The sequence below is a fragment of the Electrophorus electricus genome, chromosome 6 (assembly GCF_013358815.1).
Source record: "Electrophorus electricus isolate fEleEle1 chromosome 6, fEleEle1.pri, whole genome shotgun sequence".
Lineage (NCBI taxonomy): Eukaryota > Metazoa > Chordata > Actinopteri > Gymnotiformes > Gymnotidae > Electrophorus > Electrophorus electricus.
Genome location: NC_049540.1, coordinates 19,246,445 through 19,259,198, shown reverse-complemented (window position 1 = coordinate 19,259,198; position 12,754 = coordinate 19,246,445). Strand labels below are relative to the sequence as shown.

The 12,754-nt window shown below is 41.9% G+C and overlaps 1 protein-coding gene across 4 annotated transcripts in view; it reads right to left on the bottom strand.

The window, feature by feature from the left end:
* Positions 1–12,754, bottom strand: part of sgcd (sarcoglycan, delta (dystrophin-associated glycoprotein)) — a 129,733-nt gene that overhangs the window by 47,975 nt on the left and 69,004 nt on the right. For 3 of the 4 annotated variants that reach the window (XM_027000107.2, XM_027000108.2, XM_027000109.2), the window contains exon 2: positions 1,701–1,886. In XM_027000107.2, the coding sequence (XP_026855908.1) occupies positions 1,701–1,886 (186 nt within the window). Of the gene's footprint in view, positions 1–1,700; positions 1,887–9,918; positions 10,093–12,754 lie in introns of those variants that run through there. The other variant, XM_027000106.2, reaches the window with a different exon arrangement.

Below are 12,754 nucleotides of genomic sequence, written 5' to 3'. Positions count from 1 at the left end.
TCCATAAATGGAGATATTTGCTTTCCTGCAAACCCCAAAATATTGTTATAAGTTGTGTCGAACAAAAAAAAAAAACAACTTTCAAATGTGGCAAACAGCTTTATTGGCTTTTATATTTCTAGTGCATATAGGTTATGCTCAGAGCAACTGGACCTTTCAGACAAAATCTTATATATTTCTATGTTTACTGCTGCTACTACTCCTAAATGAATAAATAAACTACTGAAAGGACTATTTTCTATCACTTTTGTACTTTGCAGATTTGTTTGTTGATTTGGTTCCAGTATATTTGCATGGGTTTTAGGATGTAACTTAAAAGTAATGAGTTATGGAGATTACTTTTTTCCAGGAAGTAATGACTAAAGCAATCCCATTACAATTAATTACATATAATGAGTAACCAGTAATGGATTACTTATTTTAGCATCTACCCCAACACTGCTAACATGTAACAAATTGACTTGCATATTATTAATTAACCAATTAATAGCATCACATAACATAGCTAAAAGTTCATGTCTAAACCTTAAACAGAGTACTGTTAAGTATAACATTGCTTAATTTGGGAGGTGGCTGGGGGGAGGGGGGGTCATCACTCTTCAAAATTAACAGCTTTCATTCCCTATCAACTGTAGTTAGAGTCTTTAGTCTTAATAGTCTTACAGTTTTACCCTTTAGATAAAGGGAACTGTGCAGCAAAAGCTCCAAACTATAGTTTGGCTCAGAGTATAGCTGATTTTTCTTCTTGGTACCAGAGTGAAAAACATGAAAAACATAGCTCCAGGCATTTTTGGACACCATGTGCCTTCTGACGTGTACTCACAAGGATGGCTGTGTACATACAGATGCCAGTGTGTGTCTAACTTTGGTGGCAGAGCCAAATTTGAAAGTTAAGACTCCTACACAAAAGTTGTTTGTTTATGCGCCCTTTGATTAAAGCATACTGTCCAACACAAGCTGGCTTCAAAGCAAATTTTGTGAAAACGAGCTTCATCTCATCTATGATTCCTGGTGCCTGACACAAAGGTGAGGTAGACTGCATAGCTAAAAGATAGAGACATATTCCCTATTTATGCTTTCAATATTAGTGGAACTTTTAAACAACCCACACGCATGTTAAATGATGTGGGTTATAAAAGTCTGCTATGACCGAAATCACTCTTTCTCCTAGACTAAACCTACAGTACAAACCCACACAGAATAGACTTCTGAAAACAGAAACCAGCCAAAAATCTTTGCAATGAAAAAATAGTCCTATGAAGTGTTAAACTTGAGAGGACAAGACTTGAAGGGCAGATAATCTGACCCTTAACTATTTTTGCTTAACTGGAGGAGTTTCCCCCAATTAAACTAAAACCCAGAGCCCAGTAGAAGCAGTGCCAGATGGTCAGAAGTTACACAGGAGGTAGGAACAGAAGCACCGCCAATGGGACCTCAGTGAGTCCAGGCAGAGGCAGTCCTGCGTTAACACTGGGAGCAGGTCAACTACTGTGAGCCAAATGAAAGTGGCTTTCTGCCTAGCCACGGCCCGCAATTACCAAGCCATGATTGGAGGACACCTGTGGTGAGAGAAGCCATTATTTCCCTCTCCCTCCTGAGTCAGTTAAAGAATCAATAGTTCCTGTGCAATGTTCATAAGGATTGGAGGGGTGAGGACACGGTGGGGGGGGCGGGGGGGGGGGGAAGAAGGCAGCACTTACTATGGTAAAGTTCATGACCTTGAGGATCCAGATGGTGAGTGCGAGGTTGACCAGGATGAGGATCATGAGGAGGAGGACAAAGAAGTAAAGGCAACGTTTCCGCCAGCCATAGATGCCCACTTTGTACACTTGCGGTTTCTCAGTGCTCTGGACATTGTTCCTATGAGTGCACTGTTCTTGGGTCATCTGCAAAGGAGAAACACAAAGAAATGTCAGTCGGACAAAGCCATAATAGCTAAACAAACTGCCATCTCCACCGATGGTCTACACAATCAGGTATCTGATCCGGCTGTGTTGACTGACGGCTTCAGTAAGGAATCAAAACTGATTGGCTTTGACTCATAACTGAAAACCTTCCTGGGATCTCCCTTTCTCTGGCCCTGCGCCACTGTTGCTTGGCATAGCAGCCATTTAACTTGGACTCTAATCATCTGGTAGAGAATGGCAGAAGGCGTTGTACATTTCAATGCCATAATAATAGCCTAATAACTCAGGGCCAAAATACAATTTACAGTTTACAGCTCCGAGAGGCCAGGGCTGCGGCAGCAGAGTCAATCGCACTTGACAACCGCACATTCAGTGCTAACTGAAACAAATGACTCCGGACAGCTCAGTGAAAGCTCCAAAGCAAAAGAGTGCACAATGAAAAATTCAATAATTATTTGCCTTCTCCGTATCATTGCTTTTTACATCCTCTGTTCAGTCATTATTATGCTTCTCACTGTAGGATTGCTGCATTTTAAGCGCATGGTCTGTCACATTAGTGCACATCAGCGCGAACTGCAAACGAAGACCACAGTATTGCAGCTGCACTCATAGGAGAAAACAGCTGCTACTGTACATCTGCATAACCCAGAAAGCATTGCCTCTAACGACAACCTGCAGAAACCCTATACTACCATCACATATAAGGGCGGTGGCTCAAGTGTGTTGCTCATGAAAAGAATCTGGTTCTTTGGCCCTTTCAGCTAAAATGGATGGAAAAAGAGGCCTCACTTAAAGCCAAATGGAAAATGTTACAAACATGGCAGATGAGTGGATATACCATGTATCTACACCCTGGAAACTCGAGCGTGGAGCGTGGAGAACCTGCACCACAGAATTAGACACAGCCAAGAGAAAGCTGGCACCCAAACCGTATACTTATGGAAGACTTCAGGCAATATAAAGAGATGAAACTTATATGCTTGAATACAATTCATGTACATATGTCTGTGCTTTTTACAGTAGGATTATATGTTAAAAATTATGTTGAGATTATGCATTACATCAATTATGCATTAAACCAATAATTACATAGGGAATTAATGACTACTGACTCAACACCTTCTATATACTGTTTTCATCTGGACCTTTACATGTCATTGGAAGACTTAAGCATTGAATGAAAGCCTCATTGTCTTCCCTACAGAGATAATTGCACACCAAGTGTATGGCTTTAAAAACCATGCATATCAGAATTAATGTGTCTTCTATGGTCATTTGCTTAGTCATCTATTGCTTAGTCGCTTTCCAAAGCAGCTTCCATACAGTAGTCCACATGATAAGTCTCACACAACAGCACATAGATTTAGCATTAATGAGAGTTTGTGGAATGACTAATGGGACTCATTGAGGAAAAACAACATAATTCATTTACTAATGGTTCTCTGTGGGGGGAAAGGCAAACTCTGGCATTCCACTTTTAACTGCAGGGGGATGAGTGCTCTTCACAGCTGAGTAAATTCTGCTCTCTAGAATAAGAGAGGGGTTTTTTAGGGCTCAGTGCCATTTCACGTGAGAACTTGTCATCTGAAAACAAAAGCGAAATTCAGCTACCTCTGATTTACGCATTCACACAGCGTTGGTTCAGATCTAATGAGCCGAACATACAGAGCATACTCCTCCTCTGAACTTATATGTAATATCATCGAAACTCGACCATGCACTGCAAGTACACTGACAAACAAGACAATATGTACAGGTCTAATAAGCAAGTTATTTTTCTTGCATTTTTTTTTTTTACTCAGAAGCTGACACGCAGTAGCACAAGCACAAAAATGATTATCTTCCCAGATATATTATGCATGACAAGGTTTTGTGCAGTATTAGGCATGGCCTGAATTAATCATCTTTTTCTTTTTAAAACTTTAATATTTAAACACAATAAGGTTATTAGTCATTGCTCCATGTTAAGGCTGTTATGGATAAGGAGAAGGGTCTGGGGTGAGATATGTGCCTTGTTGCAAGCCACTCTGAGTGACCCAGGGTCCATACTGTGTTGCATGCCTCTCTGAGTGACCCAGGGTCCATACTGTCTTGCATGCCTCTCTGAATGATCCAGGGTCCACACTGTGCACTCTTTTGGTCATGCGGTAAGTCAACATCCCTCAGCTCCCCATTGTGGATCTGCAAACACCCTGTTATAGGCCAGTTGCTCAGTGACTCACTAATGCCTCTGAGATATATGACTCACAAAGTTGTGTCTAATTTGCTTTTTATGAAACAGGATATTTTTGCATTTAATTACATGTTGTGTTAACCACATAATAGAGGGTGCAAGAAGTAACTGACAGCAGAATTATCAAAATATTTTGATAATTAGTAAAATCAAACCCTTGTATAGATGTAATATTTCATGCTGATTTCACATTTCCTTTGTCTATGCTATACTTAAGTATTCGAGCAGCACTGCAAAACCGAGGCCATCTCTGAAGTTCTGAATAGCCCCTACATTCTTCTGCTTCTTCAGTCAGAGCAATAAGCGCCAGCCTAAGAATGTTTTAATCATCTAGAATCTCCATTACATAACCATGGAGCAACCCTACCAAGTTCAGAAACAATGGCTGGCTCTCTTACAGTTGCAAGAGAAACAAAACATTCCCTCCAAATTAAGAGACCAAAAAGCATAGGGAGAAAATGGAAGAAGGCAAAGAAATGAAGAGGTTATGCAAAGCTTGCTGTAATTAGGGTGTTTCTGGGCTAAGGCCTGGGCTCTTAAAGAGGCAGTTCAATCAAAAATGCTTGTGTGGTTTACAATAACTAGATGCTAGCGGGGCATGAAATATTGTTATGCTCTTTAAGCAGCTCTGACAATGTGAAATAATTCACCTGATCAGGAGTCCAGGGTAAAAAAAAAGTTGAAAAGAAGACTGCCAAATACATCAAGTGTTGAGGGACAGGGCATGAAAAATTAAACTAGTTCACCATGGGAGAGGCAGAGATGGCAAGGTTCTGATTTGTGAAGCTGAGCATCTTCTCTGCTCTACCCTTGTCCAGATCTAAAACCTCAATTTTTAAGGCTGTACAGTAAAAGAGAGCAGGAAGAGAAAGAAAGTCACAGTGACTTGTAGGGAAAGATCAAGGGCTATCGATCTGTGAACATTACACTGCAGTCAAGCAGACACTGGCAATGGGGAATATGCTTTATCCAAATGTGGAGTATCATTATCAGTTTCCGGACTGCTTGATGTTATTGATGCAGCTCAGTTCATTTAACCAAAGCATTCTATTTTTGATGTCCATGTTATGTAGCCCATAGTTCTACAGGACTGCATACCATTAAAAGGAAACCTACTGGCACCGATGTGTTTCTTCATGAGCAGAGATAGCTAAAAGTTCTTATGGCATGTTGACATATTCAGTGCAAAAACCCTGCAGCAGCCTTTAAACTCCTCCAGCTGCCTCCAGAGAGGATGAGACAAGGAGAAAATGTGATATGTTGAATACAGAGCCGGGAGAGGTTACTGGATTTTCTCCTGTAACCCGTTCACACATGTAGCATAACCCAGAAACATTATGGCACTTTTCCTTTGAGGGAATACATGCAGCTGATGCAGATGACAGCTTCACAGTGAAGTCAGACAGGCAATTTTCCCTCCAATGGCCTTGTAACATTTGAGCTAATGTGAGATAGTGAGGTACATAACAGGCCATAACCTTAAGGATCAAGCACTAAAACCTTATGACAGTTAAATAAAATGCTGTAATATTAAAATGACTGAACTGAAATATAAGACCCTGGGGAGCCAAAATTAGCATACCCTATTGTGAGCCAAAACCATAACTTTGAAAAGCTGGAAAAAAAGCAAGCCTTAATTGCTGACCTTTATGTCACTGACTTGTATTAAAAGTGTTGCCTATGGATTTTGGAGGGGAAGACATCTACAAATCCATCCTTAAGTATTCTTAAGTTGAAAGGTCTGTATCCCCCCCACCTGATGGCATGCATGTCTGGACTCCCCCCTTAAATTCCCCTACCCTGTACTGTCATGTGTAAACAATATAATAAAATTACACAAGCCATGACAACCTGATCTGTACTAATACAGATGATTAAACCCGTGAAGTAACAACAACAACCCTTCATTCTTTCATAGGCAGCTAACATTATGATTTATTTATTATTCACTTACCAAATGCAGAAACCTTTCTATAGTGGTCTTGACTCAAAGAGCCGAAAAGCTAACAATGGCATTTGTGCGTCATACTATTTTGCCTGTATCCTCCAGCTATTTTCAGGCTGCTACCTAGAATACCACAGCTGAGGAGTTGAGGCTAAATCTTGCAGTTATAACACATGTCTCCTGTGCTTTTTGTTCCTGTGGCACATCTGGCAGGCCGGGGAGCTGGAGCTTTCCAGAAAATGTGATGCTTTAGTGATGACTCCAAAAAACATAGGGGCTGTCAAAACTCTGCAGCAAATGAAACACCTGCTCATGGCTTATCCCACTTCCCTGGTGCCGTGGCTACGTCATGTTATTGGCAGCTCACTGGAGAGCTCCAGACCCACACAGTCACATAACATTATTTTTTTTCCTATCATTTCCCTCCACCTCTGTGTAGGAAACATAAAATTATGCATAACCTATGCATGACATAAATATAAATATACAACTGCATATTGAATCTGTATGGAGAATCCTGGAATGAAGGGGTCCTTTCATTAAGGATGAAAATTATTGCTACACAGCATGGACACAGCAGTCCATTTTAAGTCATGTCTCCAGAAGACAAAGCCATCCTGCTGAATGTGGACTTCCATGAAATGTTGAACCGATATAGATGTTCCTGTTCTTTAAGTTTTTGCTTGGGTTAAAAGATTTTTTCTCTGAGGTACATATGGTGCCAGAGTCTGGTGACTTGACACCACAGCAGCTCTGAAATAACTGCCTAGAAACACTGGGAGGGGAAAAAAAAACAAAACCTTTTGCATAAGTATGTCATCATGGGGTGAAAAAGACAAAGCATTATTTACTGAAAGACACTCATATTGTGCTCCCTATACTCAAGGGAGAACTACTGCAGGGAAGCAGTGGAATGAAAGTATAGGGGTCAAACAAATTCTGCATGTTCAAAATGAGCCATTCCCAGGGTAAAAGAAACACTAACAAAAGAGCAACCCTGTTGTTTGTGAAAATATGGTGGTAAGGAAAAGTTCACACATAGAGTCTCAATGGACACAAGCATTTTGTATTTGCAGGGTAGAGTGTGACTTAGAACACTTAAAGGGACATGTACATGAAAATTTTAATGGGTCCTTAAACTGTGGCATTCCACAATTAACAAATTAACAAAGTAATTAATTCACAAGTTAAATACCAAGAAAAGCCCTGTTGTATGTGGAAATGTGTTGGCAAAATTTAATAACATGGACTCTCAATGGACACATGTTTTCTGTTTGTGGACTGCATGACATGCCTTTGGACATAAAGAAGGAAGATGGTGTATGGGAAAAATGGCTGGGTCCTTAAGCAAACTCTTGAGGCACTGCACAATTAACAAATGTGTAATAAAATCCAGGATTCCATAACTAGTAGAATGTCCATAGTAGTCATTTTGAGTTTTGGAAATTTGCATTTTCATTTATAGTGTAACACAATATAAAATATAGCATGCACTTCTCATGTTAAAATAGGTCATCAAAATTAAAGCTCTAAAATAGGCCAAGTTAAATTAGACCAGTAAGTCTGTAAGTTATGATAATTATTATTTAATGATCAAATATAGCCTAGCTACATATTTGGCCATCTGGATCAACCTAAGCATCTTGAACACATTGTGGTGTAGTTTTGATGTGCTGAGATTACTTTTTTATAGTGTGAAATAATGTGTAAACAATTCTCAGTGTCTGAGTAGTCAGGAAAAGAGCTAGCATGAACTCAGGAGGCATTGCTCTATGAATATGACAGCCTGTCATTGGCGTCACAGCTTGTTTCGTCATGGCTCTGAAGCATCACTAAAACCTCAGTGGTAGTCTTTTTTTTTCTGTGACAAATTTTGTCTTTTATCCTGTTCATTTTTATTTAGCCCATCCTGCTGATGTTTTTATTCTGTTGATATTGCTTTATTTAGCAAATCATAAGCTATTTGACAATTTTCTATGATGTTTTCTGAGGTAAACAGTGGCCACATTGCTAAGATAATGAATGACTTGTTTGAAAAGTGGGAAACACACCTGGTGTAGGGAGAAGAGATGCTAAAATAGCCACTTTGACCAAAATCTTTTTGTGCTTTGTAATATTAATTTCATAACAATGTCAGACTAAAACATGCACTTCCTTAATAAAAGTCACAGAGCAAAATTTCTAATCTCAGTCATTCTGGTGTTAAATGCTCAAGTTTATATAAAAAAGCAGATGTATCAATCCCCGTGGTAGAGAGTTATTGATATCAAACACCAACTAATATCCCACACACAGCATGCAAGTCAGATCTATTTTCTTTAATGCTCCTATACTGTGCATAAACATAACATGACAAGCCACCGTTATGATCTATAGAGGACCATCAAAGCATTCATCACTGTGCGGTTCCAAATAATCACGCTGCAAGTCGCTTCTCATTCACCCGGGTGAAGATAGTAACTGTGCTCCAGCATGCTTGATGTTAAACAGATGAAGAGGTGCAGTTCTTCTGAAGTGGGCTACTGTTACATACCAAAGTTCCATACAGCCATTTTTTGCTAGGAATCCTCAGACTTGCTGAACTAGCAGATCTGACTCAAAGAAAGAACATGATGCAGTGACAGATTATATGTGAGCACAGCTATGCAGTTTAGACACTTTACACAGACAACAAAAAGTGGTCAAGAAACTTTCTACATAGTGGAGAACATGAAAAGAGAAATACTTCTATTTTTACGTAAAGACAACCTGAAAAGCAAAATTGAGAATTGCTGGTTCTTGAAAGTGTGTACTTGCCACTTTCTTAAAGGTGTTCATATTTTTGAGAACTTTGACTTCACTTTACTTTTCCACGTTTGAAAGTTCTGGTGCCAGAAGCCTCTGGCAAAATACAGACAATGAATGCTCCTGGAAATGAATCCAAGGCCAGTTCCGCTCTTCAGCAGCTAATAGCTATGTTTAGTCCCAGGGCAGAGACACGCTTCTAAATCAGTGACAACACGCAGGAAGCAACCCCTGTCAGCTGTGGAGCTCATGCTGCAGCTAAAGAATTCCACCCCAACCCCCACCTTTGTCCACTCTTCTCATTCAAACACTCACTTTGTCACACCAAATCATAACAGCAACTAATCAACAGCTGGTGCCTGCTAGAGCCCCCCACTCCTGCCTGTCTTACGGCCCCTGACAGCCCCTCATAGCCGGAGGATCATGAACGAAAAAGAGTGAGCCTTCACATCAGTGACCCCTCCCCCCAACACCCCCCCCCCCCCCAAACGATAACACTGCAATCTTTTTACGGCAAGCTCTGCTGTTACTTATTTATAGCAACACAGATCCCAGAGGGCCAGAATAATTGAAACCAAATGCAGGGAGGAGGTGAAGTGGAGCAACAGCAGCTACTGAACTCAGAGAGAGAAATCGAGAGAGAGGGAGAGGGAGAGGGATGGTACAGGAGGAAGGAAATGGGGAGAGGAGGGGGGAGACCGAACTCTTAAACTTTCTGTGCAGCATATGCCAGAACCTTTTGAATGGGGACTTCCCACCCCCATAGCTTTAAATTAAATATCACTCTCCATCCCTGAGATCACAGTGTATGCCTAAAATAAACAAATCCGAGTGACAGAAGGAGTGAGAATCAAAGAGAGTAGTCTAACAGCCACGTAAACAACAGCCGAGAGGACCAGTAACAGCAACACTTCTGTCCACCCCCCGGGACAAAGAAGCAGCAGTATTAGGAACGCCCAGACCAGTTTCCCTCATGCCAAGCCACGCATGCTCAGTAAGCCAGCAAACATGCACAAAGTCAGCTGTAAGCCCGGGAACCAGAAACTTACCATCCCACTCAGTTCTCTCCCCCGTTAATCCCCAGCACGAATGCCCAGGCAGTAGTCAGGGTGTGTCAGGCAGATAAAACAAGACAGAAGCTCCTCTAAATCGCTGCATGAGGCCTCACTCTCACCCTCTGTTTCTCCGACTCGAACAGACTCCAGCCAGTCGCTCTAACTTCCACTCCCCTGCCACTATTCCCTCCCCACCCCCTGTCAGCTTTTCCACAGACAGGCGGTCCCAACCCCGTGCCTGGAGGAATTTCCTGGACTCTCCTCACGCAGTCCGTTTTCCAGAGGCAGATGTGATTGAACCCCACCACAACGTCAGAAAGACGTTTGGGAGGGAGGGAGAGAGAAAGAGAACAGTGGCTGGTTTCTGCACCACTCTGCTAGAGCCTAAGTTACAACCCATCTGGTAGCCAACCAGATTTAGAATAGGGAAACGTTGGGAAGGTGAGGCTGGGTAGGCGGGGTTTTTTTTGGTTTTTTTTTGGTGACCTGCACTTAAGTATATGTGTGTGTATGTGTGTGTCTGTGTGTGTGTGCGTGTATGCACACACATGCACATGGGCATGTGTTTATGAATCCCTAGGGCAGAGGGATCTGGAAAAAACACATTCCCCCTCCTCTAATATGCCTGACTGGCTGGCCAGTATGGTGAGGAAAACAGCCACAAAGGCTTTATCCTACACAGCACTTTCTTTTTCTGCACGATAGCATGATGAATAACAGTAATCATTGTTTAGCTGCCTGCTCAGGGCCGGCATTTTAAGTGGCCGGTTCATCATTAGGAGAAAGTACTGGGGTGTTTGTGCATGTGTGACTCGGCTTGTGTTGTGTGCATGAATATGTACATGTATGTGTGTCTGCTTGTGTATAAAAGTGTGTTTCTGAATGGCTTTAGCAGTTACTTTGATATTTGTGTGTGTGTGTGTGTGTGTGTGTGTGTGTGTGTGTGTGTGTGTGTGTGTGTGTGTGCGTGCGTGCAGAATCAATACAGGGAACCTAAAAAAGCCTGATGAATATAGAATTCTCAGTGTAGAAGACTATAGCACACTGACAGATTCTGTTATAAAAAAAAAAAACCAGGAAATGTTTGTTTTACATTATTATTTTGAAAACAGCCCCTTTCTACTTGGCCTGTCCAAGATATTGTGTGGTGTGTTATGTGCAACCTCTCTGCAACCTCTTCACCACTTCAGTGTAACCTTTTTGCTTATTCAAAACATTTGTTGTTGCTGTTTCTTACTCTGTTTACATAATAATATACTGCATTATATCCATTCATTTAATGAGTGTATAATTTATGGAAGATCTTGAATGCATGCTCACGTGTGTTCACTTGTGGATACCCTATTTTGGCTTTTTTCCAGCAGATATCTACATTATATAGCCTTGCATTGCACCATACAGTTGTATGCAAGACTGCAAGCTTGGACACTCCCCTTAGCCAAGTAACAGTATAAGCAATATAAAATACTAGACCTCCAATGCTAGTCTACAACTTCTGTGTATAATCTGAGTACTGCATAATTACACAATTACATTTTACATGAGAATATAGCCCATCTCTAAAAAGATGGTGCTATCGGCGCAGTGAACGGCACATGCACAGAGCCCACCATAGAACAGCACCCTCTCATCATCACGGAGAGTGACGTGAGGAGAGTGTTTAAAAGGGTGAATACCAGGAAGGTGGCGGGACCAGACGGTATCTGCGGGAGAGTCCTCAAAGCCTGCGCAGACCAGTTAGCCCTGGTATTCACCAACATCTTCAACGTCTCCCTGATGCTCGGTATCGTCCCATCCAGCTTCAAGCGATCCACCATCATCCCCGTCCCAAAGAAACCTTCACCCTCCGGCCTCAATGACTCCCGCCCCATTGCCCTCACATTAGTCATGATGAAGTGATTTGAAAAGCTAGTCAGAGACTTCATCAGCTCTTCACTGTCAGCCTCCATGGATGCACTGAAATTTGCATACTGCCACAACCGCTCCACTGATGATGCAATTGCACATCTGCTCCACACCACACTGACCCACCTGGACAAAGGGAGGGGTAATTGTGTTAAAATGCTGTTTGTTGACTACAGTGCAGCATTTAACACTATTATCCCCTCCCGACTCACTACTAAGTTGGAGGATCTAGGACTGCATACATCGCTGTGTGACTGGATCTCCAACTTCCTAACAGACAGACCACAATCAGTATGGGTGGGCAACTGTGTCTCATCCACCCTCACCCTCAGCACTGGAGCTCCTCAGGGATGTACTCACTGTACACCTATGACTGCGTGGCCACTTCCAGCTCCACCATCATTGTCAAGTTTGCTGACAATACTGTCGTCATAGGCCTGATCTAAGAAAACGATGAGAGGTCCTACATGGAGGAGAATAAACACCTAGAAAACTGGGAAATAATCTCCTCCTAAACGTCAACAAGACAAAGGAGCTGATTGGGTACTGCACCAAGAAGCAGGAGCGGCACTACCAACCTTTGAGGATGAATGGAACCACGGTGGAGAAAGTAGACAGTTTCAGGTACCTTAGAGTTCACATCTCACAGGACCTCTCCTGGTCCCACCACACCAACTGCCTGGCAAAGAAGTCGCATCAGCGTCTTTACCACCTCAGGTGCCTAAGAGACTTCAGACTGCCCTCCAAGGTACTGCAGAACTTCTACACCTGCACTATTGAGAGCATCCTCATGGGGAACATCACAGCCTGGTTTGGGAACAGCACCAAGCAGGACAGGCAAGCACTCCATTTACATTTACATTGTGCATTTAGCTGACGGTTTTATTCAAAACTACTTACAATTATGAGTGAGTACAACTTGAGC